This window comes from Eleginops maclovinus, chromosome 14 (assembly GCF_036324505.1).
Source record: "Eleginops maclovinus isolate JMC-PN-2008 ecotype Puerto Natales chromosome 14, JC_Emac_rtc_rv5, whole genome shotgun sequence".
Classification (NCBI taxonomy): Eukaryota; Metazoa; Chordata; class Actinopteri; order Perciformes; family Eleginopidae; genus Eleginops; species Eleginops maclovinus.
In genome coordinates, this window is record NC_086362.1 from 12461355 (window position 1) to 12489144 (window position 27790).

The 27790-nt window shown below is 40.2% G+C and overlaps 3 protein-coding genes across 5 annotated transcripts; 1 reads left to right on the forward strand and 2 right to left on the reverse strand.

Annotated features, from left to right (window-relative positions):
• The first annotated feature begins 1590 nt into the window (after positions 1-1590).
• sox19b (SRY-box transcription factor 19b) lies at positions 1591-6886 on the forward strand. Its single transcript, XM_063900772.1, has 2 exons — positions 1591-2605; positions 4825-6886. The coding sequence occupies exons 1-2, from the start codon at positions 1947-1949 to the stop codon at positions 5081-5083; spliced, it is 918 nt and encodes a 305-aa protein (XP_063756842.1). The 5' UTR covers positions 1591-1946; the 3' UTR covers positions 5084-6886.
• Positions 6887-16253: 9367 nt separating this feature from the next.
• mpdu1b (mannose-P-dolichol utilization defect 1b) lies at positions 16254-19256 on the reverse strand. The gene is made up of 7 exons (XM_063900190.1): positions 19082-19256; positions 18299-18364; positions 18023-18155; positions 17805-17890; positions 17584-17702; positions 16936-17046; positions 16254-16847 (listed from the first exon to the last, which is right to left on the reverse strand). Exons 1-7 carry the CDS (start codon positions 19206-19208, stop codon positions 16713-16715), a joined length of 777 nt encoding a protein of 258 aa, XP_063756260.1. The 5' UTR covers positions 19209-19256; the 3' UTR covers positions 16254-16712.
• Positions 19257-19828: 572 nt separating this feature from the next.
• On the reverse strand, positions 19829-26781 carry LOC134875628 (butyrophilin subfamily 3 member A1-like). 3 transcript variants are annotated; one of them, XM_063900199.1, is made up of 12 exons: positions 26637-26781; positions 24238-24317; positions 23698-23766; positions 23551-23613; positions 23364-23447; positions 23148-23243; positions 22019-22132; positions 21707-21841; positions 21410-21538; positions 21240-21324; positions 20655-20681; positions 19829-20550 (listed from the first exon to the last, which is right to left on the reverse strand). In XM_063900199.1, the coding sequence occupies exons 2-12, from the start codon at positions 24298-24300 to the stop codon at positions 20009-20011; spliced, it is 1407 nt and encodes a 468-aa protein (XP_063756269.1). In that variant the 5' UTR covers positions 24301-24317; positions 26637-26781; the 3' UTR covers positions 19829-20008. The 3 variants fall into 3 exon arrangements, with proteins under 3 accessions (XP_063756269.1, XP_063756270.1, XP_063756271.1); XM_063900200.1 differs by lacking the exon at positions 23148-23243 and having other exon boundaries at positions 26637-26775; XM_063900201.1 differs by lacking the exons at positions 23148-23243; positions 23364-23447 and having other exon boundaries at positions 26637-26779.
• Between the last annotated feature and the right edge of the window lie 1009 nt (positions 26782-27790).

Genomic DNA, 27790 nt, shown 5'->3' on the forward strand with positions numbered 1-27790 from the left:
TCCATGCAAAAACACCAATGCAATGAGAAAGATTATAAAACATGTGAGTATGGGAAGAATGGGGAAGTAAACAGGTGCAATGGATCATTTTGGCCATGCATTATACCACAGAAGTGTGGAAAAAGTGAACGAAAAGCTTGATCTCACTCAATTTGTCAGGCTAAATGAATGGATTTATCTACTTCCTCGTCGAAGCCAACTTTGGATGGAGTTGAGTAGACCCGGAGACAGCACGGTCCTTGCAGTTTCCGAATACGCTGCTGCTAACAAAGACTCCAGAGGACAGCAAAAGAAGAGGTCTATTTTGCCAAACCTACAAAGATCTTCCTCATTCTCCCACAGCTCTAAAGTAATTCTCTGTGCCATTGTAGCTGAATCAATACCCGTGTATAGGGACATGTCTTCAGCACAATCATCTGAAAAGAGGGTCAGGCTTCTCTAAAGCAGCGCTTTAAAGAAGACACAACAAGCATTTTATTTGCCTTTAGCCCTGACTAATAATAATGTTAAGGTTTTGATTGAGTCGGACTAGTTTACCCTCTTAATGGCTAAGGGCTGTGTTGTGAAAATGAATTTAACACAGATGTAAATGAAAGTTGGGAGTGGAACAAAAGGTACAATCACCATTGGGAACTGAAGATTCAAGCCTATAACCAACAGATTAACAAGCTGCCCTGAGTCATTATATCCTTAACTTTTGCCCATTTTATTTGCCCTATATTGGTAGTGACCTTTTGGATTACCATCCGGACAAAGTAGGGGAAGACCCACACCCTTGTGGGGCCCAAAAGATGCAGATAAAGGTGGTGAAGAGGGGTGCTGTGTCGAAGTAGTTTAAAAACTTTGAAGTTTTGTGAAGACTGGACATAATGAAGCTGCCATTTGTAGTCTGCAGTCCCTACTGTACCTGATGATACTTAAACACAACGGGATAGATACACTGCAGAATGAGAAGACGGGGGGCCTAAATATAATATATATATCTCAATATAAAGACATCTATGATGATTTTGACCACATTCATTTAAATGCATAATGTCTTTTCCTATGAATATACAGATTTTTGTTTTCATAAAATGTGCAATTGCTGTTAATTCTGGAACAGCCCATGAAAACAATTATAGTTTAAACAAAATAACATGTCATTTCCAAGATACATTTACTTTAACATTTGTTTTTTGTTTTGTCTTATTGCACGTGTTAAAGGTGTATGTATAACTCATTGTCTCATAAAGTGCATTAACATAATACAAACACTTTGGATTAATAAAAGACAGGCAGGTTGTTGGGCCTTTAGTTTCGAGTTTTAAAACATTTTAACCATGTGTGCAAGCGTGTGTGTTTAATGAAGCCTACGCTGTGACTCCTTTTATGGGCAACTTCTATTAAACATCTTTCAATTTAAATGTGAACATTTCAGTCAGGTGGTTAACAGTAATTGAATAATAAGACAGGCCTTGTCTCCCCAGAATGCCCCCCTTCCCCTCCACCACCGTCATCAACAAGTGTTTTGCGCGTCCTCGAAACCCTTTCATTTGCAAATTCATGCGCGCACACGCTCTAAAGCTCCTCGCGCTCCTATTGGTCCACAGAGAGCTGCCTGCACGAGAACGGGGCAACTTTGGGAGTGAGCAGCAGAGAAGTTCAGTGTGAGAGTTGGCCGTCTGACAACAAGTGGTTTTTCACAGCACTGAGGAGAGGCTTTTAAATCACTTTTGTGTCTTTAAGTGACAAAGTAATGACTGCCACAGCCAGACTTGTGTCATTTAAGTGAACTCTGCTCGTCCGTTGCGGTGTTTTGTATCCCGGGAAGCTTCGTGAGTAATTAGTTGATTTGCATCACCCGGCGCTCCCGGTTAAACCTAGCCACAGGTCGCCAGGTGGACGGCGACAAAGGCTTTCAGCGTTTAACTCTCCTGCAACACGTCTTAACTTCAATTTCCAACATGTACAGCATGATGGAACACGAGCTGAAGCCCACCGGCCAGCCGCCTTCTCACCAGACCTCTCAGGGCATGTCCCCGGTCACCGGCAACATGACCGGGAGCATGGGCATCAATGGAAACTCTCACCCGGGTTCCAAGACTGCGTGTCCCCCTGGAGTCGACCCCATGGATAAAGTAAAGCGGCCCATGAATGCCTTCATGGTCTGGTCCAGAGGACAGAGGCGCAAGATGGCCCAAGAAAACCCCAAAATGCACAACTCCGAGATCAGCAAGCGGCTGGGGGCCGAGTGGAAGTTGCTGACGGACGCCGAGAAGCGGCCTTTCATCGACGAGGCCAAGCGTCTTCGGGCCGTCCACATGAAGGAGTACCCCGACTACAAGTACAAGCCCCGCCGCAAGACTAAGCCCCTGCTGAAGAAGGACACTCAGGTGGGCAAGTATCCGCTGTCAGCAGGCAACCTGTTGGTTGCGGCGCAAGGCCAAGGTGGCAGTCCCAGGATGGACAGCTACGGCTGGGGCCCCACTGGGGGGTACGCTGGCATGCAGGGCGAGGCTCTCGGCTACACCCAGCAGCTGCACCGGTACGACCTGTCAGCTCTGCAGTACCCACCTGCGATGACGGCAGCACAGTCCTACATGAACGGAGCCAACTCCTACAGGTGAGTGTATGTTCGGGTGAACAAGAATAACTTTTGTTAATGACTAGGTAACGTTTGGAAACTTTTTCGTTCCAATTGCTGGAGATCATAGCCGAAGTGCAGACAAAACTCACTGACATTAATTCAATTCTTTTTTCATTTTATATTTGAATGTTGCATAGGAAGTTATCTGAAATCGAAAAACATGCCTCATTTTTAAATTAGAGGAAAGTCACCAAACAAGGTCTCAAGTATTCACCGTATAGGCCACATCCACCTGCGTCACAATATGGCGCTTCTTAATTGTAAGATAAAGACTTAATGAAAATGTACTAATTCTTGAAGTACTGCTTACAAAGCATACGTAATATCATTGGATAGGATATGGACTTCCTAAAACTGCTTTAAAAACATTGATAAACATCGTGTAAACGCTTTAAAAAAACAATCAGTGGAGCAGAGTTCACCAGCACTACTTCGGTAGCGCATGCGCAGAGACTCTGTCTTTTTAAATGATGATTTGAACCTCCAACACTTCATTAGAAAAATCCTACATTTGTTCTTTTAGTTGTGACTTGTTGGGTAATTGAGAGAAACTTTTGCAGAAACGGTGAAACATGCAGTTGATTTGATAAACTTCGTTCTTTAAAATCTAATTCGTTTTAATGGCTGTGAACAGAAAGAAGGAAGGGAGCGGCAAATAAACGTCCAATCTACAGAGTGCACCTGATGTGAGACATCACTTTAAAGTGGGACTTTAATCAGGTGGAAATGTTGCGATAAAGTACATTCAGTCCCATTGAGTACCAGGAACAACAGGCTTTAGTCTGGTGCCTACTTGTTATGCGTGTGACGCTTTGCTCTGGGCTGGGTCCTGCCTGGAATGTTGATCAGGATGACTTGACGGTAGGAAGGGCCTCTCTGTGTGTGGTCCCTTACCCACAATCCCCTATTCCTGCTAAACCATTGTCCCAGTTCCACTTATGGGTCCCTGCCTCCTGCCTCCTGCCTCAGGTCTCATGTCCCCCTTCAGTACAAAGGCTTTGACAAATGTGAGGATGGATGATGTGGAAATGCAGTCGAGTTTTGGATCATTTGGTCACTTTTCTGACAGGTGACTCAACTGAAGCGTTAACAGCTTTGTTCTCCAGCAGGTGAATCCGTTAAAGATGTTTTGATTAGGCTTATCAGTTACTCCCTTATCAACAGCTTTGAGTCATAAGCCCAACTTGTCAATCCCTGTCCGTTCCTGTACCGAATCACAGTGACGAACATTATTTTGAAAGAGTTTTTAAAGTAATAAAAAGATAAGTCTGATACTCGGAAGTCATAGCTTGTCAGTTCGTGTTAGTCATTTAAATTCGTAGCCTAGTATCTTTTAACTATTTCACTATACAAGTTTCTGTTGCGATTTAAAAGAGAAATAAACCTTAAACTAGACCTAATTTAGCTTTATAAGACGGGACCTGTTGTAAAGAAAGTCACCATTTTGTACACTAGAACATTTTCTGTTGCTCTCTACAGTGTTTTTTGCGACTGGAGTTTAGAGTTGGAGGAGAGCAGACCTAATGTCCTGTTCTCCATCTTGTTTTTTCCTTTCAACACCTATGATAATGCCGGGTTTCCTGTTAATGAATCAAATAAGTATATTTGTTTATCCAAAGGTCTTTTTCCTGTGAGCAATTTAACCCTGATTATGTGATGGGCTGAAGTGCACTGAAGTAGATCTAACTTTCCTCAACATGTGAAAGAAACTGCTGCTTATATTAAGAAGGTTGTTGTGAGATAAATCTGGTTTCACTTGAAAAAGCTTCTGTAATGCTGTGAATTCAGAATCCATTAAGCTACGGAAGATGCAAGTTGAGAGATTTGAGTGTATTCACTGGCACATGCCTGCAGAGGGGCTTTTCCCACAGTTCATTAGTTTTAAAGTGGCTGTTTTTGGAACAGTCCTTGGGTTAGGGTCATGTTTTTAAAGTTTAGTCTCTTTTTTTTAGAATGTTGGATGTTAAAAGTTAGAAACACACTTGAAATGAGTTTGTTACACGGTATACAAAGTTAGATTTTTAACTTTTATACCTGCAGCTGGAGACATGTAGTAGTAGTAGTAAAATAATCCCCAATGTGACCAAATCCAAACTGTTACATGTCCCTGTACACTCTCTCCATTAACGAGGTGTTTTATTTCCGTTTTAAACTCTCTGATGGTGTCTAATATTTGTCTTCTTCTCCCCCCACAGTCCGATGTCCTACAGCAGCAGTCCCCAGCAGCCAAGCCCTGTCATGTCCATGGTGAAAGCAGAACAGGTGTCCCATTCGCCTCCGACCGGGACGCCCAACCACCACCGGGGGCCTCTGCAGGGGGACCTCAGGGACATGATCAGCATGTACATCCCTGGCCCGGGAGGGGACGGCGGTGACCCCACAGCAGCACAGAGGGGCTACACTAGCGTCCAGCAGCACTACCTCTCCGGAACCGTCCCACTCACACACATCTAGGACTGGAAGTGGGGAGTCGTGGGGGGGGGGGACGACTGAGTGGGAGGACCAGAAAAGCTCAAGATGCACAGCTGGCAGGACAGGAGATGAAGTCGGGCGTGGAAGACAAAGAGACACAAGGCGTGGAGGAGAACTTTCTTCCTGCATTCAGTAGTCCACCAGATCCAGATGTGCCTGCAGTTACAGATGCACGAGTGACGACTACGTTTTTATTAATTGAAAAGCAGTTTTTCTACCTCTTTGGTGCCCCACCAGTAAAGATAAAACCCACCACCACACATACAGAGCCCCCTCCATGCCCACCCCCCTCAAGCAGAAGGACTGCAGTGAAGACAGGGGCCACGTCTGTTTATTGTGTACATACTTCTGTCTTTTTCTGTCTTCTTTTTATATTTTTAGGACCATAATAAGTCAAAAGACTCATTTTAGCCCCTCCCTAAACACTGGCACTCATGACCGCCACTCTGTCGGCCAGTCGACGGGTTCAGTCTTCCACTGTTTGACCACGGAGCCGCAGCACGGAGACAAACGTCACGGCAACACGGTCGACGGGTCACAATCTCTCAGCTGGTGACAGACCAATCACCTGAGCTGAGGTTCTTGTTTCTTTATTTGTTGTGATGTGTGAGCGGAGCGGGGGTTGGTGGGGAAGTAGATGCACAACTCTTTGCCTTGGCTTTGGTTTAGTACTCTTGCTTTTTCGTGTATTTTTTTTAACTGATGAAATCTTGTGGGATGCCTTGGAAGACACCTGTTGGACAATCAGCACTGCATCCACAGGAAACCACCGGAACAGCTTCTCTGATCTGTGGTGTCGCTTTACAACGCAGAACCAGGCTGGTTCTCAATCCTATGTCTCAGATCACTGGTTTACACTGGGCCGAGGTGTGACGCTGTTTCTGCTGCCTGTACGACCTTTATTTGCTATAATTTAGTTTTAGATTTGATCTTTTGATGTAAATGTTCAGATGCGTTGTTTTGGCACTCGCTCTGTTTTCATGTCACTTTGCTCTAGGCAAGAGTGTTATTGTTTTTAGGCTTTTCAGTAAGTGGATAAAATTTAATATGAAATGCTACATTTCAGTTGTTTTATTCCAAATAGCAGATTAAGACTTGTCTTCCAACAAGTTAACTGGATTGACAAAAGGCCTTTCAGGCACGTTTTTAATGACTTGTCAATGTGTTTGTGTTACTACCAGTAAAGAGAATGTATCAAAGCAGGTTTCAGATCTCCAGCAAATCTTTTCTAAACTTTTCAAGATAACTTTACGTGTGTGATTCTGTCAATCTATAAAATAAGTGCTTTTAATCCTGGTCCTTTGAATCTGACTGCTGTTATTGTCTATTGTTCTGTCTAGCCTGCTGTCTGGTTACTAGTGCTGCTATGGACCTAAAGGGAACTTTATATTCAACTTCAAACACTGTGAATATTGAATGTGGTAGATTATTCCGACAGTTAACTTTGAAGCATTCCATTACTAACTCAACATGCACTGGAAACAGATGCCTTACTTATTCTTGAAAAAGGGAGAGCAGTTCTATTAAAGTAATGCGTGAATGTTTACATTGTTACCCAAGTGTTTAACTTTTATACTGACTTGTATCTCTATTTTTAGAATGAATTCTCTTGTATGTAAATGCTGCCATATACTAGAGTTACTGTATGTAGCATTCATGTAAATAATGTATACATTTTTAGGCTCTTATACTAAGAGTCTTGATTCTTTTTTTTTTGATTAAAAAAAATCTTTGTTATGGCATTCATGACAATATTAATAAAAAGTAAAAATCCTTTTTCATCAATGATGTCTCGCTACCTGTTTTTGTGTACTGTAGGTCAACAGCGACAAGTGAAAACTGTCATTTCACACAGACAGTGGCCACCTTATTAGGAACACTTACAAATGTCAGTTTATGTTCAATTGGTGAAAAATATCCTTGCTCAAAATCCTGGAGCTTTCAGCCACACCAGTTGACATAAATACATGTACACATTTTTCCCGAATACTGAAGAGGCCAATTTTAAGATTTAATTGTCCGTACGTATAGAACTTCGGTCCACAGACACCAACACTGACCTAAAAATACACAGTTGACATAATTTTATTAAATGTAGAAGTTATAGCGGAGTTGCATTTTACGGGTGTATATCTTTGCTAATAAGTGTGTTAGCAGTTAGAATAGTGTCCTTATTTAGAGCTAACAGTTTTTGCTTAGTTTTATATCATTTCTTGCAGTTTAAAAAAATGTAATTTAGGCTTCTTGTTTATTTCCATATGATACGTTAATCCTTAAGAAAACTTGAAACCCTTCCTACAGAAGCTTAAATCATCACAAATCGTGCGGCAGGCTTTGTTCAATTCTTTTAAGTGCATGCATGATCTGGAAGCAAAGCTTTATGTTCAGAGTTGGTTTTCAATCAACACACAAGACGCTTCATGTTCATACAAAGTCAATGGTCATTTGGGACAATGATAAAAACCATTTAAATTCTGAATAGTTTTAAATAATAAAGTGATTGTGTTTATTGAAGGCCGAAAGTATGATTTAAGTAGGCCTGTCAGGTTTTTCATAATTAAACAAATTGAATTACTTTGTCGATGTTTTCAAATATTTACAACATACTACACTGTCGTTTTTTAAAGATATTTACGACAGACTTTACTTTGTGGTAAAGACATACTATGTTGTATTTTTTCATATCTTCGACATACTTATGTTGTTTTTTGATATTTTCCAACATTCTATTAGGACTTCTCATATTTCTCATCATAATCACTTAGCCTACAGTGTTATAGGCTTTTAAATTGGTCCCCCTTTAGTAGTCCATTAGATTATTGTGCTTACTATAATTAAAACTATCCTTTCTCACAAGTCCCAGTGGAATCAGTGGCCTCAGTATCTCAGGTGGATTAGAAAAGCCTGTTATCTGTGTCAGCCAACGAGTATTGGCTGCTTCTCAGCTGTTGCTTCAAACATGACCTCATCCATCCAAATCATTATCGAGAATAAGAATGGCATACCAGCAATCAAACCCGACCTTTATTTCACTTTCACAGCGAGGCCGTCAGCGCTGTGCGGAAGAAAAGCCCGGACAAAAGTGCACATTAGCGGGGGAACATGGGTGCCCGGGCCGGGGGTGGGAAGATGTGATGGGTGAGGGTGAATGGGGGGCGGCAGTCTATAGTGCCTGGAATGATTTAAAGCTCGATTATTTACTTTCTTATCTTTACCCTCTTTTAAAATTCACTTTCTCCGCTCCCCTCCTCCTCCCTTTCACTCCCTCCCCCGTCCCTCCACAGAGAAAGCGGGTGGATGGCCCGTTCGTAATTGGCCGTGTCGGAGGCGCATTGTCCGGGGCTTTTCAGGCCGCAGGTGCATATAGTAAAGCCGGAGTCTCCGCTCCTCCCCCGGGCGTCTTTGTTCCCTCGCCCCGCTTCCCCCCACTCCCCCGCCGGGCAGAAAATTAGGGCTGCTTTTTGGGGGGCTTCGTCCTCTGGCTTAACCCTTTCACCGACCGCCGCCTTTCTCATGGAAATAGGAGAGAACCCCGCACCGGCTAATCGGTCACTGAGGGGAGGGGATGGGAGGGGGAGGAGGGGGGAGGAAGATGAGGGCACCAGGATCAACCGGAGGAGGAGGAGAACAGATGCAGTGGGGGATGTCGGAGGAGAAAGCAGTTTCTCAAACTATGTCTGAAAGTGATTACATTTAACAGGTGATGCTAATGTGGTAGTTCGTGTTGCCTTTTTAATTGTGTCAATGGTTTCAATGGACAACTGCAAATAATAGTTAAATCTTAGTTTGTTTATACTCCAACCCCCCCCCCCCCCCCCCCCCTGCAGAACCTCCTCAGTCTAAAGGATCCCTTGAACTTCATTCAGAACCAATGGAACTTTCTCAAGGACTCATGTGAGCATTAGAAAACTAGGGTGCTTGGATATATCTTCATACACCCTGTTGAACTGTTTAAACTAAATTTATAAAAATGTCATTTTGATTCTGCTCCCTTAAAGATTTTTTTTAATCTTAGGGGTCAAACATGAAGAACCTTGTCAACATAGCTCCTTTTAATGATCACCTTTTAGGTTCCTTTTGGCAAAGGACAAACTTTTCTTGCCATGTAACTAGCGGAAGTTCCTGCATATATGTGGCTTGTTTTGGCTGCAGTTCACGGGCGGGGAGGGATGGGGTGGGGAGAGGAGTGGGTGGAGAAGGGGGTGGAGTGAGTGTCAATGGAAGGATTTTCTGGTCCAATACATCCCATCACTTAGCAACAAGCAGTGAGGCTTCAACAAGTGGTTGCCATGGATCTGCCGAGAGTGACTTAAAAGTCTCCACAAAGAGCTGTGGTCAGCCTGTGTGTGTGAGAGTGTGTGCCTGAGAATCAGGTGGTGCTTACCAACAGGGGGTTTAAGTACCAATCGGCATTTACTGTGGTGACACACAATCTAGTGATAACCTGCATGTTGCAGAGAGCGGATTGGAAGGTAGTTTATGGTCTTTCACTGGCAGGTCAAGCTCTCATTCACATGCTGCTGTTGTCTCTTTCCTCAATGAGGATTCCAACAAGCAAGTGGAGGAATAAGGAATTATATCAACACAAAAAGACAGGAATGAGTTGGGCAACACTGCTCCAGGAGAGCACACACTCCAGAAGCAGTCATGGAAACACTGCCGAGGTTTTAATACATACTACCTGCTGCATTCCTGCAGGAGTCCAGGCACAACGCTTATCTGCTAGCAGGGAAAACACACTACTGTGTACACACACACACACACACACACACACACACACACACACACACACACACACACACACACACACACACACACACACACACACACACACACACACACACACACGTAAACACATGAACAGGAGAGAAAGAAGAGTGAAACTGTAAAAATCTCTTTTCGACATACTAAGCTTTTTCATGCTTTTTGTCTTCACATTTTAAACAAACTTTATTATGTTGTGTTTTTTAATATTTTTAATAGGACTATTTTGAGAGATTTAACTACACTGTTTGTTAGATTTTCTACTGATTATATTCTGACCTTGTCGGCAAGGTATGCAATGCCATTTTTCTAAAATTGTTCACATATTGTTCTATGTTTTATTTTTTTATATTTTCAACATACTGTATTTCATTTAAATATATATATTTTTCAACTTTCTATTAAGACTTCTGATCATATTTCTCAAAATAAACACTATATGGTATTATAGGCTCTTGAATGGGTTCCCCCTTTAGTAGTCTATTATATTTTTGTGCTTACTATAATTAAAACCATCCTTTCTCACGAGCCCCAGTGGAATTGGTGACCTCAGGGGAATTGACAAAGCTGGTTATCTACTTTTACTTTGTCGGTTGTTTTTGTGATATAATATTCTATGTTGTTTTTGTGATAATTCTATACGTCATAGTATAGTCAAGAAAGTCTAGTATATAGTATAGTGTGAGGAATTAATAACTGGCTTATGAAGCTAATTCTAATGTGTCTTAATCATAATCCCATGCCTCAATAACACATCTGAAGTGAAAACTGCTCATAATTCCTTGTGATTTAAAGGCTTTCCCCATCTTCCTGTCTTTGTGAGTGCACAGGTGGTTGGGCGGGCTGCTGTGTTGTTTGCTGGCACGCAGGTGAATGGTGGGTGGCTGCTGTTCTGGCAGCTCGCCACCTCAGTTGTAACGAACATAAACCATGAACATGAGATCTGCTGCATTTCTGAGCGTGCAGCTGGTGGCATGCGATACCTGGGTGGGACTGAGAGGTCACACACACACACACACACACACACACACACACACACACACACACACACACACACACACACACACACACACACACACACACACACACACACACACACACACACAAACACACACACACAGAGCGAGGCTGACGGGTGCTAAAGCTACGATAAGAATCAATGTTTTGTCTGAGAACTGAACAAGTCACATCCTCCATTAGAGGTGGGAGGATATTTGGAAACAACAGTCTACAACAAAATATATATTTGGCTTGATTTCCTTTTCTGGAAATCAGACAGACCACCATGACGGCCCGCAGAGCTGTCAGCAGACACAGGCCCACTGCTGCTAATAGAAGGAAGTGTTTGCTAAGCCCTGACAGAGTGACTGACAGGTAGCTCTAATGAGGTGTGTTTGCAGAAGGTGGGGAGAGGCACACCCTGAGGTGAGGAGAAGGTGGGTATGTGGGAGGAGGATGGACTTAAGGAGTGGTGAAGCTTCTGTTTTTTCTGTGTTGTACCTTAAGATTTAACCAAACATAAGTCATGTGATTACTGGTGTTTGTTCATGGGAACCCACAGAAACCGAGACTGAAACATTTTGGAAGGACTTCAAAGTGCCTTTAGTCTAACAAATATTCCACAATTCAAAGGGAAATATTGTGCTTTAACACATTTCACTGCAGGAGAAGATACTTTTACAGTATTTGATATAAAATAAATGTAATATTAAACCTGCTTTCAAACTTTTTGGCTACACAAAAAGTAGTGTTTGGTTATCAGACGTCTATGAGTTGTTATTTTTTTTGACCAACATCACTGGATAACATATTGGTGTTAAAAATAACAATCTGATTAATCCATTATCCTAAACGATGATCGGTTAACAACTTTAATTAGAGGATAGGTTTAACTGAGTGAATTGAAAATCCACTGTGTCCTTTAATGCTCAGATTTGAACCTTTGCAACTATGGTCAACATTGGAGCTGAACATTCAAGAATTCAAGAATAAATTCTACGTTGAAATCAAAACGAGTTTTGCTGAGTCGTGCTGTGAGTTTGCATTTGTAGGAATATTTGTTTTACAGAAGCTGTTTTTGAGATGGCTAGGTTATCAATCTAAACAAACTCCTTGAGGCTAAAACAATCACTTTTGAACAAAAATATAACATGTTAATACATATTGAGACAGCAAAAGTAATACAACAATTTACCAAGCCTTATAATTAGTATATAAGGCTTGTTGTATGAACACAATTAGCATTTGTTCAATAATAACGACATTCAATATATTTTGGCTAGTGGAATACAATGGCAGAAATGCTCTTTCCAGTGTTCAAATACTCCGGTTTCGTGTAGGCTGTCATTTGAACACAGAAAATATCCTGCATTTCTAGATGTTCTGATAAACACATGTTTACCACAAGCAGCATGGACCTTGCATGTGAAAGGAATGTCGGCACATTTCATCTTCATTAATGTTTCCATTCTCTGCCACCCACCCCACTGACTCTATTCAGCATGGGGTTTTCAGATAGTCCGAGGAGATGGGAACTGCAGTGTGCTGATTACTTTGTAAAGAGCAGCCCACACATAAAACAGATTACAGGTGCGATAAACGTCTAAACGCACGATGTGTGCAAAGCTACAAAGACAAACAACCTGTTCAGTTATTTAGAAGTTACTCAAAGATGCTGGAAAAGCCTTAAATTACCAATCAAATTATTTTTTAAAAAGTATAAACTTTTCTCTCTTTGTTTATTTATGCCTCATGGTCCCCTTGTGCAGGATAAACACAGTATGTTGGTTGCGTTCCTTTTTTTGGCTCCGTTTCATTTCTAGTTTCAAAACACTGTAGATGAGTTTATTCACCAACATTCTGCTAGTTCATCTTTTTTGAGTTTTACATTTCAGCTTGAAGATTTGCCTCTATTCCTTTATTTAATTGTTTCAAGTAAACATTTTCTAAGTCCTGTTTTTTTTTGTATTACTGCTGTATCACAGTAGCTTCTTGCAGGGCCGTGTCAGCCCTATTTGGGGCCCTCGTCCAGGTATTAACTGGGGCCCCTGGGGGGATTTAGCTGGTTGTAATCAAATCATTTGATTATATTTTATTTAAGGTAACATTAAATATACCCTTTCTGCGTCATCAACATGTCTGAGGACCTGTATATGAACTTTAACGGTTCACAGGTTAACATTTTTAAGGTTATCCATGAACAAAACATCGGAAATGAACCGCTAATACCTTAATATCATATAATGCCTGGATTTGTCCTGATCTGGGATCGGTAGATTCACTCAGGAGATCCTTTGTTACATGTCACGCTGGATGTCATCATTTATCTTTATCCTTTCTTCAACTAATGTGGCTATGAATTTATTACCCCTAGCTCCTCTGAACCTTAAACCAGTCCTGGCAATACTGATCTTGGCGAGGTTTAGACAGAACAAAAATGGAGTTGTGAGTCTAGTCTGGAGCTGCAGAGGGAAAAAGGACCTCCCAAGAAGAAAAGAGGCAGGTGATCGGGCCTAGCAAACACACCAATCAGTACCATCTCCGCTCCACAATCAGATACGAGCCAAACTGCAGCTAGTCTTCCCTCCGCTCCCACCACGTCGCTCTCATTAAAAGCAAGGTTTCCCTTTCTTTCTTCTTTTGCTGTTGTTGATCTCAGCCGGCCAACCTGCTCTGTCCCCTCCCTGAACTCTGGCTCGCACCCATTAGCATGGTGAAGAAAGGGCTGTTCAATGGAAAGTTAAATGGGGATGCAGGTGATGAAACACACCCTCTGGCAACCATATTGAAAGCCCACATCTTAAGTAGTTTTGGAACATATGTGGTACACATTGTGCATCTCTTTATGGTGTTGACACACAGGGAATGTTGTCTTTACGAAGTGTAAGATCACTAGATAGCATTAGATTAGCTAACCGTGATCTTGTTACTTATCTGGTTTGCAGCTATGGTCTATAGGATAATAAATTCCCATAAAAATACAAGACCTGTAATATTCCTATGTACTTGGAGTAGATTCTGAATATTAGTAGTAGTATCAGAGGTGGAGAAGTTCTCAGATCTTTTACTGACTTTGTACACTGCAGGGTAGCTGCTGGATTTACTCCAGGTGAACTAAAGTCTGATTTAAGGGTTGATTATATTTACCATCATTAATCCAGATCTGTAAGGTAACTAAAGGGATTAAATAAATCTATTTTAAACTTTAACATACGTAACTTAAGTACAAAGTTCTGTGTTTTGCGTAAGTAACTTGTCACTCACTCTATATATTAAATGAAGACCTCCATCTTTTCCTAACCAAATTAGAGCAACTTAACAGAACCGTACAGAAAAGTTACATCAGGCTTAAGTTTAAATGAGTGGGTATTGCAAAAGTGGATATTGAAGGGAAAGCACAGTTTCAGTGATCTTCTTGTAAATACATTCACATTCTGCTTCATGAATGATATGTCTATATTTAAAGAAAAAGGTACTAATTGTTAATTGGTTGCAAATGACTTGTGTTTGTGTTAGGTCTGAGCTCAAAAGGCATGTAATAACAAAAGCTTTGTTGGGAGAAATGAAAAGTGACAGCCATTCTTGGATCCATATCTGCTGTTAAACTGTGAGCTGCATAAACTAGTTGATTATACTCAACATGTGTACATAGGATTGTAATTTAATAAGAAACAGGGTTGAGTGGGGAAATGTCCAGCCCTCTGCTTCAGTGGTGGTTTGAGTGTGTGTGCATTCCCAGTTAACTGCAATAGCAGCCTCTGCTGTCACACGGGGTCATTACATTCATCCTGTTGAAACCAGAGAGCAGGGAAGGGTCCTGCACTATTCTAATTTCTAGGGGAACAGACCGGGACGGAGAGGAAAGGAGACATGTCTTCAAGTGTGCTGAAAAGACTTTCCTTTTTCCTGTGACATCCCTTGTTTGCTGATCTGATTACCGTAACTGAAGACATCTGAACCCACAGCATGGCCCCCAAAGGCCCACTGACTGAGAAGCAACAGGTAAGGGTCTCGCCTTGGCAGGGGTGACAAGTCAAGCCATGGCAACAGGCAGTTAGTGAGTGGCGTGTGAATATGTCCCACCAACGTTACAATCTTTTTCTCACAGCATGGAAAATACATTCTGATGGTCAGTGTAAACCGGTCGACTCTTTTCTTTTGCTGCTTAGAGGGTGGGGGGCCCTGTATACCCTTCCTCCAGCTCTTCAACCATCTGCCCCCCTCAAACCCACGTTTCCTACTGTCCCTCCTCCACCAGCTGCTGTCCAAAAACATACCTTTACAGTTCAGGGTCTGATTGTATAGAGGTCTATGAGAAAAAGACAAGACTTCTCTTATAAGTTCTCTTCACTTATAACAACAGAAAAACTTTCCTAATAAGTTTATGGTCTCACAAAGTTATTTGATGTCCTCTTCAATACAGCAGGATGTTCATTTTGTCAATTCTGGTCCTATTTAGAAGGAAATACACAATGCTTTGGGGGTTTGGCTATTTTGCGATAGACAAATAAGTAGAAGCTGCAAGTAGCTGACTGTTCATGTGTTCTGTTAGTAATACATTTTAAAGCCAACATTAGCAACCCAATTCTTATTCTTAACCTTGCTAACCAATGCTAGGTAGATAGTCTTACCTGGCACCCTAGCGTTTGTTATGCTAATGGTAACTGTTTATTAGGTATATTCTTGATGTTGTGTTAATTATAACATAGATGCAGGTTTCGTTTTTTGTGGCTAATAAGTCACACATTAAGGTTCAGGAATAATGTTCTAACTTATCTTGTTTGATATGCAGATGGGTTAGGGTTAAAAAGGCTGATGCTAACTTGTGATAGGACATTGTTCGGGACTCATTTAGCTCCTGTTAACTCCCCCCTCACAGTAATAAATATATAACAGCTATTATTTGTCATCTCAGAATGGACAACATGGCCACGGTTAATACTGTAAAGACATTAATATGTACAATTCTAAAAATGTGAATCTCTTCTATAGATAGGTAGTGTACTGATGTGTCAGCCGTATTTCCAGTCACCAGAGCTGGGTGTCACTCTCTATTCTTTGCAGATTTCATAATGGGCGTGCTGCATCACGTTAACTGACACTTTCAGGACAAACAAGTTCTCTTACCGGAGGAACACCCAACATGTTACATATTGATCCTCGGGACACAATGTGGTCATAAGACGGGTTTGTGTTAGCTGTGTAGTTATTGAGAAACTTGTTAGCATCAGAAATAATAACTAGTCAGTACTCACATTAAAAAGTAAGAGGTGATTTGTAATCTCTCTTTGGATAATTACCTGGGTGTCACAAATAGCCTGAAATGTGCATTATACTGTACACATTTGGAACTTCACAGACCACAGAAAAGATCTTGCAGTATACAGGCTTGTGAGGAATTCTGTTTATGTCAAAATGATAAAACAACAAATCAGTCTTTACATGCATCCAAAACCGTTTCAAAAAAGGTTTTTCTTGGTGAGTAGTATTGTAATCACAGGACCTGGATTTGAAAAATCAACAGCCATAGATGTTCCCAAACATTTGAAAATAAAAGCCTGACAGCAATGAGGAAAACTGGATGAGAGGAATGTGATAACAGAGTATTGCACAGCGGGACACAGCAGCCCATCATAAAGCCTGTGGGCTCCGATTAAAGGCCGGCTCAGCATGTCATGTTCCCACCCTTACTTTGAGGTCCAGCAGAACTAATGCCCCACACTTCCCAGTGTCTCTGAACACACGCTCATGTGTCAATTCAAGTTTTAAAGACACTTCTTTGGGATGGTTGAATATGAGAAAAGAGAAGTGTTGCTCTATGATTCAAGTTTAGCGACTGTCCTTTTGCCTACTCGCTCTTCTTTTTCTTCTTCTTCTTGTGTTCTGGAGAGCTGTTCCAGTAGTAGAGAACCTGCAGCGCGATGATGCCGTTACAGGTGGAGGATATGACGTAGGTGATGGCCATCAGTGTGTCTCCAGTTTCCTGTGAGAGGACAATATGGTGCAGCGTCAGTTTTTTAGCAAGGGGATATTTATAGGAAATGAAAGACGGAAACAGACATTTGTCCTACCTGTAGAGAGGTGAAGATACGTGCGAGGGATCCGGCAAACAGCAGGAAGACAGAGATGGCAGACAGCTGGCCCGTGTGTCCATTCTTGAAGTTAGCGACGGCCTGGATCAGCTGAGACAAACAGCATGGAAACAGGGAGCAATCAGAAAAGGTTTCTAGTAATGATTATAATGTTAATGGTCAAAAGTGTATGACCATATGTCGCAGTTATTTGTCCTCAAACCATACAAATCTAACTGCCATCGAGGCACTTATCAATCTGTTTAAAACAGCAATAAAATAAATGCTTAACTATTAAATAATACAAAAGAAAAGAAGAATTTATGAAATCAACCCTCTGTTTTATTCAACCCGTGACCAGATATGAACTGTATGACTCATTGCTTTGTAATCAGCTTTAATTTCATTTAACTATAAAGTAACATAAATATATTACTGCTTTGATTTTGTTTTCTTTTTATTTACCTTTCATTTTGTTTTTCAGCTTTATCTTTTTTTTTTTGGGGGGGGGGGGGGTTACCTATACTATATGTTAAGGTTATATTCTGCATCTGTTGAATCTTATAAACCATTAATCTGTTTTAAAATAAATGATACCAAATAATTAATAACTCCAACACTACAAATGTATTTCAGGTCTCCTCCTACCCTGCCGATGATGATGGCTGGCATGTTGGAGGCCTGCAGGTAGGTGACCACTGACATGGGGGTGACAGGAGACAGCACGAGGAACAGCAGGCTGACATACACCACAATAAACAGGAGACCTGAGGGAGAACAGACGTCAGATCAGAGGGTATATTTCACCCAAAAAGGGGCGGGGCATGACGGTAGAGCAGGATGTCTTGCTGTCATCTACACAGTCTTACCTCTGCTGGTACTTCCTCCATAGCGCTGAATGAGGAAGCCAATGACGACCGTCTGCACCATGAGGAACAGAGCCTCGCCCCAGGCACTGTGGAAACCCCCGCCACATGTTACTCAACATATGAAACAAAAAACTTCTTTTATCAGTGTGGTTATGCAGAAGTCAGACAGCTGCGTGTTAATCTGTAGTTCAAACACTTGATTTGCATTGCATCCCAACCTGAAAGGGAACTTGTTGTGGATACTGTAGGCCATTGTTCCTGTGATGGCCAGTAGTTCCAGCAGGATTGTCTGGAAGCTCAGCCCCTCAGCGCTCTTTGATCCCATCAGCTTGAAGATCTGAGGCAGTTTCACTGTAAAGAAGGGAGGAAATAAAGCGATCACAAATGACAAAAACAATAATGACTAAAATATTTTAAAAAATCATTCAAATTGTAGGTAAAAACAATATGTCCAAATAAAGACAGATATAAAAACAAGTAGAGATGAGATTTACCCATCACTGATCCCAGGATGATGCCGATCCCCAGGCCTTTGCTTAGTAAAATCTTCAGACATGGTACTGGAATTAAGAAACATATAAAGATTACCTGGCTGTCACATCACACAGAAACACACACACCAAAGGCTTGACAAACAGGAGGATATAGTGCATTTATTTGGGACTATGTGCAGCAGTGGATTAATTAACATACAGGCTCTAGGAGTAATGAAGCTGCAGGACAGTGTGTGTGGGTTTGACACAAAATAAAAAAGTGTGGGTGTGTTCATGAAGCAATGAAAGGACATGTCTCCCAGAGGGCTTCTGTTTTCAGGAGTATTTTGTGTCATAAAGTTTGAATAAGTCTGATCAGTGTTAACCATTGATGTAGTCAGACTTGGCTTATGATCATGGATATGGCAGTTTTGTCTTTTTCTTCACTGTGCTGATAAATGATTGATATCTCAGGTCAGTTTCCAGTGAACATAAACCTGGCATAAAAGTTTCTATGAAAACATGTTGGTAAAGAAAAACAGGTCACTGTTGTAGGTGACAGGTAACTTCACTGCTGTCAAATGAAGTGACTCAAGATGCATTCAAACAACAGTACTTCTGAATGAATTCGGCGTTATTAAAAATAGTCAAACCCGAGAGCAGTCTCCTGTCTGCTGACCCAAGGTTGAATGTACAGCGTGTATCTAATTTACTATCAGCATGACGTTATGCATTGAGCAATACATCTTCAAGTGCCTTTTCCTTCACTAAACTTCCGGTATTGAATACAAAGGAGCCACCTACCGTCCAATAAGTTGAAATTGAGAAAGAACTCGTCGTAGCATGACTCTGGCATGAAATATGTCAACAAAAACCCTTTAAAAGGATCCATGAAGGACGACCCTTCAACCAAAACACTTCCCTCCGCCATTGTGGGGATTTGTTGTGACGTTGCCGTTCAATGTGTAACACATAAAGAGTCCCCACCAGGTCGCACTACAGGACAAAGGTTCCGCTAGCACATCCACAATGACTTAGCTGGTGGACACTTTAAGAGCGATAATAATAACTACAAAATAACCACAATATTATTATTGTATAATGATATTTTTATATATGAAAATAATAATAATAATCACACCTGAAAATTATGAAAGGGTAACATATTGTGTGCACTAGGCTACCCTTTTTAATATAATAATAACATCAAGAATATTAATAATAATGATAATAACAATAACAATAATACAAATAATAATAAAGCCATGAAAATTATGAAACACTAACATATTGTATGCAATAGGCTACTCCTTATGATAATAATAGTAATAGTAATAACAATAATAATAATAATAATAATAATAATAATAATAATAATAATAATAATAATAATAATAATAATGATAATCAAACCATGAAAATTATGGAACAGTAACCTATTGTGTGCAATAGGCTGCCCCTGTTTACATCATGCATTGGATCTTACCAAAACCATTGGGTGGTGTATGAACTGTGTCAGTGTATGTCTAAATAACAAAACAAAAAACTGTGTATGATTTCATTTGATTTTATTTAGTATAAAAAATTAGAACATTGGCAATTACAGTTGTCAGAAAAAGGGCAATCCCAGTAAGTATTCAGGATTTTACTCTACTACATTTAAGTCAATGTAAAATACTGAGGTACTTATTTGTATTCTTGGAAAACCATTATTGATTTCGTCACATTGATTTATATGAGACACATTTTCTCTGGAATCTGTGCCGGGATGATTTTAAGGAACGTGTCTCCATCCAGGTAGCTGAACACAGGGATGAGGCTGTGTTTGAAGACATCAGAGAAAGTATAAATGTGAACCCTTCGCTCGGCATCATAAAAAGACACCTGTCCTTCCTCAAAATCCACAAACACCCCGATCAGCCGGGGCAGAGCCGCCCTCTGCAGCTTAGTGGGCCTCTCGGTACAGGCCCACAATCTGTTGCCCCTCCACAGGGTCCAGTATCCATTTCTGGGAGACATGGTGGACCTATTATTCCTGGGAGCACTTTTTGACACCACACCAATTCTCCAGCTACCCTTAGGAGACACCTCCACCTCCCAGTAGTGTCTTCCTTCCTTGATGACAATGTCCCCCAGCACACAGCACCTCTGAGCGAACAGTTGGCTGTAGTTTGAGACACCAGTGGGGGGAAATGCTGCCTCTTGAACTTTCAGGAGATCCTTGGACACATCCAGCCAGGGATGACTGTTACTGATGTCCAACCGCACTGAGACTAGGATTCAAATACAGGAATATCGTTAAGAAACAGCAGGTTATAGAAAGCACTTATTCAATGTTATAATTTGCTGTTCAGGACCACTTATCAATCCAGATTACCTCGGGCACTCTGAATCCACTGCCACACTGAAAGACAATAAAATATACCATTATACAACTGGTCTATAACCATATTGCTGACAATCAGCCATTATGTTCCAGTATATTTAATTGTATACATTTCCCTATGCATATATTTAAAAGCATTAATAACATGCATAAAAACATTTTCCCTACAAATATATTAACATATTCACTAAGTGAAAAACTCGGGTTTCTATCTTCTATTGTCCAGAAATCAAACATATGACCACAACTAATGGTATTGGTTAAGTCATTTTAAGACACTTCCTTAAGCCTGCTATATACAGTTTATTATTTATAGCACATTTTATACAAGTATTATGTTCCTCATATTTATTTCAGATTTTCTATTTATTTTATTTGTTCCAAAATTATATAAATATCATCAACACACCTCTAGGTCTTTACCAAAAAGTATATCAATTAAGGCATCCATCCACTTAACCTACTGAAATCCATTGTGCTATTAACCAATAACTGTTTGTGATCAAAATCAGGAATACACAAAGAGAAACCCATCTTTATTTCAAGGACTTTCTAAACAGGCAGTGGTGGAGTCACCTGAGTTAGGAATGTATCTTGGGCTTCCACTTCCTGTCCTCCAGGCCTTCTGTTTGGTTGGCAGCCACAGCTTCGATACAGCCTCCTGTATTGGGTCATATTCATCCATCAGAGTTGACTCATAGAATAATATCTTGTGTCATTAGAGTCATACATTTTGTCACACACACCTCAGTATCCTCTGACAGCAGGGACCAAGCCACAAACTCCAGCAGAGGGAGGATGGCGGCTATCCTTGAATCTTTGCGTCCTCTGGGAAACAGCAGCTTCTTCAGTTCCTCATCAGACACGCCATTAGACTGGAAACACACAAAGACACACACACACACACACACACACACACACACACACACACACACACACACACACACACACACACACACACACACACACACACACACACACACACACATGAAGAGAGAACCTTCTTTGGTTTAAGAGAGGATATCTATTTGTCTCACACACACCTCTTTGATTTTCATCAGCTCTTCTGCCCACTTCTGAAGCCTTTCATTGTCTTTTTCCAAATCTGATTTCTCTTTTCCTCCTGGATCTTCTTTTCTTGTTGTGTTTTCATCTGTTAGCCTGGTGTCCTTTTGGACCTGAGGAGTAAATTAAAAGGAGAACCAGAGAGTTATACTACAGTTTGACAACATCAAAAAAACAATTGCTCTATTACTTTAAGTAGAAAAAAGAGAAAGTGTCATTAGTCCAACACCATTGAAGATGATAGAAAGGGAAATAGGAAGGGTTAATGATTTCAACAAAGGGTTAATAACCATGTTTAGTTCCAGCTCCTCGGCCCATTTGAGGATCGTCCTCCTGCTGCTCTGCAGGCTACCTGGCTCTCTGCTGCCCCCCTCTGGTGTAGCCCTCTTACTGACACTCTTCACCTAAAACAAGGGAAGGGGATAAAAGGTTATTCTAATCATCTTAACGTTTTTAAATGGTCAATGTAACGATCATCTAAATATTAGCATTCCATTTTTTGCTTAAAGGGTGCAATTTTACTCTTTGCTGTGTCCCCTTCACTGAATTTCCCCACGGGGATTAATAAAGGTACATATTATCTTATATCTTATCTTATAGGTGTGTGTGCATGTAAATGGTCTGCAATGGCTTAAATCCCTGTGTTCCCTCCAGAGGGAGTTTCTCTCCCACACACTACCCCCCTCCTTCCTGAAACGCCTCCATTGGACTCCTTTGGTTTACGTCTAATGACATCACTATTTAACACTTGCCTTTCTATGAGCTAGCTTTCTTAAACATTGTACGTGATTGGCTTAGGGGCGGTATATCTCCAAACAGTTAACTAATCACAATAGAGCTGGCCAGCTGACCAATCAGAGCAGACTGGGCTCTGGTTTCAGACAGAGGGTGAAAAGAGGTGCTGCAGCACAGGCAGTATGAGAAACATAAAGAGCTTTTTGAACATTAAAGCACATAATGCCGCTATTTATAATTCACCAAGGATGTGTACTTTTAATAATTTTGAATAATGTGTGGTTGATTCTTTATTGAATATGTTGGTCTACTATTTGTATTGTTGCCTTTTATCTGCTCCGTTCCTCTAGTGTCATAATTAAAATGTCTCTGCTCTGGGACAATTAAAGGATTTCTGATTTGATAACATGATGCTGTAACAAAACAATTACTAAATGGGGGATCAATAAAGAACATCTAGTCTGATCTTATCAAAAAGGTAAGAATACTAGCATTCATAAGTGTGTCAGACATGCTCATTAACTTAGTTTTTGTGTTTATAGTTTCCTGTTTTATTTTGAAAAGGACTCGCTCTTTGTGGCTTGTCTGGTTTTTCTTCCTGTCTTTTTTAGTTTCTCCTGATTGTGTTCACCTCCCCTCCCCAGCTGTGTGTTACCGCTGTGATTAGTCCTGTGTGTATATAACCTTGTCTCTCCTTCTGCTCTTTGTAGGTTTGTCGTCTCTTCTCCTTGGTTTGGTTTGACCTTGCCTCCTCCTCCAGTTTGCTTCAGCATTATTTTGCTATTTAAAAAAGCTCGCCTTTAGTTACACTCTTATACCTGCCTCCCCTGTTTTATACTTCAGTGACAGAAAATTGTCTTCAAGAGGACTGAAGGCTTTAATAACCGCTTTCTGTCGTACCTGGCCGATGATGTTCACATCCTCTGCCAGTTTTTGAAGAAATTCTAGGCACTCTTTCAGACTGTGCAATGGCTTGAGTTCACGCTGAAATGAAACAAAGGTAATCCTGTGGATGTTTTCAATGTATTTCCTTCCATTCCACTTTCATAGTCTTCTATACATTTTCACATTGCTTCCATCTGTCTACCTTTGTTGCAGGGGGTTTGCCTTGAAGCTGACAGCTTTGGGAAAATTGTTCGAAAGGCTTCACCTGTAAGAACACAAGACACATGTTCAGTGACGACTGCAATGTGGTCATATGTTCATCTTCATGTTATAGAGCTAGTTAGCTCACCTGTCCACTGAGGTTGGGTTTATTCCATGGTTCCGAGTGGCAAACAGTTCTATTCTCTTGGGCTTTAAGCTATGTTTGTAGAAAAAGAATAACACCTTTGGGTAATATAAATCAATCCAAACCTCTACAAAAAAGGGTATCATAATAGCATCACATGTACAATTCAAATATAATATTACATTTTTTAAATCAGACTTCAACTGATGAAAATGTCATTTAAGGTGATCTACTAAATATGAAAGAAGGATATTTTTGGTGGCTTATTATCATTTAGGGACAAGACTTTGTTCTAGGCATGGGTAGTTATGAAAATGCAATATCACGATTATCTTAAAATATTTGAGATTCTCGATATTATCCCTATATTCATTAACGTTAGCTTAACAAAATGAATAATGGCATAGTGGAATCACTTTACCGACCTATACACATGTTTCTCTCTCTAAAAGTAAACTCTATATTCATGTTGGCAATGTTGTTCCTAATGCTGCATTATTTAAGGGAACATGCAATGAGGTGTCCATCAGACAACATCAGCACCTGCTTCTTGGTGAGTTTGGGTTCAGCCCGGATCTCTGCAGGGTCCGCTGTAGTCCCAACCATCCTGGATCCAAAGTCAGCTGAGAGAGACACAGCATGCGACAACATTAAACAACAGACAGAATATACTGTATGTCAGAGGTGGAAGAAGTACTGAGATCGTGTACTTAAGTAAAAGTACCAGAGTGTAGGAATACTCTGTCACAGTAAAAGTCCTGCATTCTAAATGTTCCTCCAGTGAAAGTAGAAAGTACTCTCATCTAAATGTACTTAAAGTAGCGACAGTAAAAGTAGTCATTGTTTGATTGGTCCATTTCAGAATAATATCTCTGATATGTTTTATAATTATTGATCATTAAAGTGTTCTCAGAGCTGGTAAAGGTGCAGCTAGTTTGAATGGCTTTGTATACTGCAGGGTAGCTGCTGGATTTACTGCAGGTGAACTAAAGTCTGATTTAAGGGCTGATATATTTACCATCATTAATCCAGATCTGTAAAGTAACTAAAGGGATTACATACATGTAGTGGAGTAAAAGTACAAAGTAGCAAACAATTGAAAAACTCAAGTAAAGTACAAGTACCTCAAAATTGTATTTAAGTGCAGTACTTGAGTAAATGTACTTAGTTACTTTACACCTCTGCTGTAGACAAATTGCACCTTTCTCCACAAAGACCATGCCTTATTTGCAAGGTTAAAGACATTTAAAAATGAATCAATCATATAATTCAGCGTGATTTCCACTTCAGAACTTGATGTCGAACTGACAAACATACCTGACAACATAATATCCTTTGGGTGATAATAAATGCTGAGAGGAGAGATTGTAAACCATGATAACTGATCAATAAAAAGTAAGTGCATGGCCAATTTCAAAAAAGGATTGGCACCATAAAAGTCAGTACTTTTCTATTTGGCATTCCCAACAAAGAAATAAACACATGGATGTTCCAAAAGGAAACTGCAGGGTTTGAACTTTTCCATAAAGCTTATTTTTTTATATTTACTCTACATACTTGTGAAAGCCCACCCGTAAGTGTGTGGTTATCAGGGGATGGATGGGTGAGTTTGCGTCCCATCACTGAACTGCATTAACAACACATTTGTGTAAACCCTAGCTACAGTCTTACCCTGCCCATACTGTCTTTGTCCTGCGTTTGTATAGAAACAATATCATAAACAATGGCTTTGAGTAACATAGGGTTTCAATGAATGTCCAACATTAACTTGTTTGTTCCCAGAAATATATTTACATAAACACATTTTAAATAACTCTGTCATCATGACGTTCTTATTTGGATCTCCTGTGGCCCAATCCTCACAAATCATTTTAAAAACAGTTAACATTATCTTTCAGTCAAACCTTTGGATATAGGAAGAGACAATATTATTCTTCTCTCATTTGTGTGGACATTAGTAGCTAGAACCAGTCAGATAAAAAAATGTACCAACTCGAAATTCTTGATAAAACAAATCTCTTTTTATAACAAGTCGTTTTAGATTTGTACTTCCAAACACGTACGATCAAATTGAGCAATTACCAAACAAACTATATACCATCTACAAGACAACACAAATCTAATAAGAGCTTGTCTTAACCACAAACTAAGTAAAGTGTGATCTGAGGAATAATATGACATGCTCACTGCCTGAGATGAGTCCTTTGTTTATCTGTGAAGCAGGAACATGATCATTTCATCTTGACTGAACTTGGACTTTGGACTTCATGGCTTTATACCCAACCACCCCACTTTAACAGCAGCATACATAGAGTTGGCATATTACCACAATAGATCAAAATAGGTCAAGTAAGTCAAACTGTATTGTCAATTCCTCTATTTGTGTTACACAGACATGGGGATCGAAATTCAGTTTCTTACCGTCCCAGAGAATAATAATATGTAAAAATAAAATAAATGGGGGTGCCCTGACCCAGTCTAGCCATCACAATTTGGCCGTTGTCGAAATCGCTCAAATCTGTCTGTCCCGCAATGCTATCCTTTAAAATATCCCTGTCATCACAACATTAGCATCGCTGTGGCCTCATGAGTCTTTTTAAAAACAGTTAACATTATCTTTCAGTCAAACCTTTGGATAAAGGGAAAGACAATATTAAACTCTTCTGTTATTTACATGGACATTAATAGCTAGAACCAGCCTACTTATATCTACCAACTCCAAATTCAAACTGAGAAATTCTTATTGAAATAAATGTAATTTAACAACAAGTTAAATGAGATTTGGGTTTGTTTATCAATCTAAGTGCTTTCAAACACGTACGATCAATTTGACCAATTACCAAACAAACTATAAAGTATGTACAACACAACGAAAAATCAAATAAGAGCTTCTGTAAAGCACAAATACAATAAAGTGTGATCTGAGGAACAATATCACTTACTCGCTGCCTGAGATGAGTCCTTTGTTTATCTGTGAAGCAGGAAAATGATCACTTCATCTTGTCTGAACTTGGACTTTGGACTTTTATGGCTTTATAACCAACCAACCCACTTTAACAGCAACATACTTACGGTAAGATGCAACTGAGTTGTCATATAACCACAAGATGTTTAAAAAATAGAACTGATAAAGGTGTAGCCCAGTTAACTCTACAGAAAAGGACAGCAGCTAAAGATAAGTAGGTCACAATAGGTCAAAAAAGCAGTAGGACCTAAAACCTTTAAATTAGACAGTCCTATAAGGCACATTTTATCAGATGAAGTGTCAAAGAGGGGATTTCTCTTCAATTATATTGTCTCTGGACAAGTGGGAGTGGACCATAACATTCAGAAAATACAATAAATAAGGATTGTTTTGTGACGAGAATCGGAAAATCTTTGGGGAATTTTGACCCCGGGCTCATTATGATAGATAGACATCAACTTTATTCATCCCAATTGGGAAATTATGTTGTTCCAGCAGCAGTGTCAAGCACAGTTAAAAACGTTTAAAAGATACAAATACAATAAAAATCAAAGTACAGCCATCAGCAAGTACACCGATCAGCCCTAACATTATGACCACCTGCCTAATATGGTGTAGGTTCTCCTATGAGGACCCTATGAGTCTTTATGAAGATAAGATATTCTGCTTTGCTGACCATGGAGTGGGGATCTTTAGATTTCTTATTTAATTGTTGAAGTGTTTGCGGTGGTGCTTTGTTTTCTTCAGCCTTTTTTGAAAAGGCTCGATAAGGTTCCTGCTCATGTGCTGTGGAGCAGTGAAATGAAGTCCTATTCAAGGCTCCAGAAGAATTCAGCAAATATCAGTCATTTTCAAGGCTAGGCCAATACACACATTCACAGAGGAACAGTTCTGGGAACGAGGAAACAAGGAAACATGTTGTTCTTCCCGATGTCTCTTCCTTTATTGAGGAGTTAAGTCGTAAACTGAATCCAGGGGCAAAGGACAGAGACTTTGTGTATTATACAGCACAGTTTGAGTTTTAAATACAACTGAGATCATTCATTTCTCATATCCAAAACCTTTCCTGTCACTTATATATCATTTATAGTGGTATACATGATATTAGAATCTATCAGTTAAGGAAGAAAT

Coding starts and splice junctions, on each gene's coding strand:
- LOC134875628 (XM_063900199.1), bottom strand. CDS start 24,300: ATGGTTGGGACTACAGCGGACCCTGCAGAGATCCGGGCTGAACCCAAA. Junction 23,614..23,697: donor AACCCAACCTCAGTGGACAG/GTGAGCTAACTA, acceptor GTGTTCTTACAG/GTGAAGCCTTTCGAACAATT. Junction 21,842..22,018: donor AGGAGCTGGAACTAAACATG/GTTATTAACCCT, acceptor TTTACTCCTCAG/GTCCAAAAGGACACCAGGCT.
- mpdu1b (XM_063900190.1), bottom strand. CDS start 19,208: ATGGCGGAGGGAAGTGTTTTGGTTGAAGGGTCGTCCTTCATGGATCCT. Junction 18,365..19,081: donor CAATTTCAACTTATTGGACG/GTAGGTGGCTCC, acceptor TCTTAATTCCAG/TACCATGTCTGAAGATTTTA. Junction 18,156..18,298: donor CATCCTGGGATCAGTGATGG/GTAAATCTCATC, acceptor CCTTCTTTACAG/TGAAACTGCCTCAGATCTTC.
- sox19b (XM_063900772.1), top strand. CDS start 1,947: ATGTACAGCATGATGGAACACGAGCTGAAGCCCACCGGCCAGCCGCCT. Junction 2,606..4,824: donor AACGGAGCCAACTCCTACAG/GTGAGTGTATGT, acceptor CTCCCCCCACAG/TCCGATGTCCTACAGCAGCA.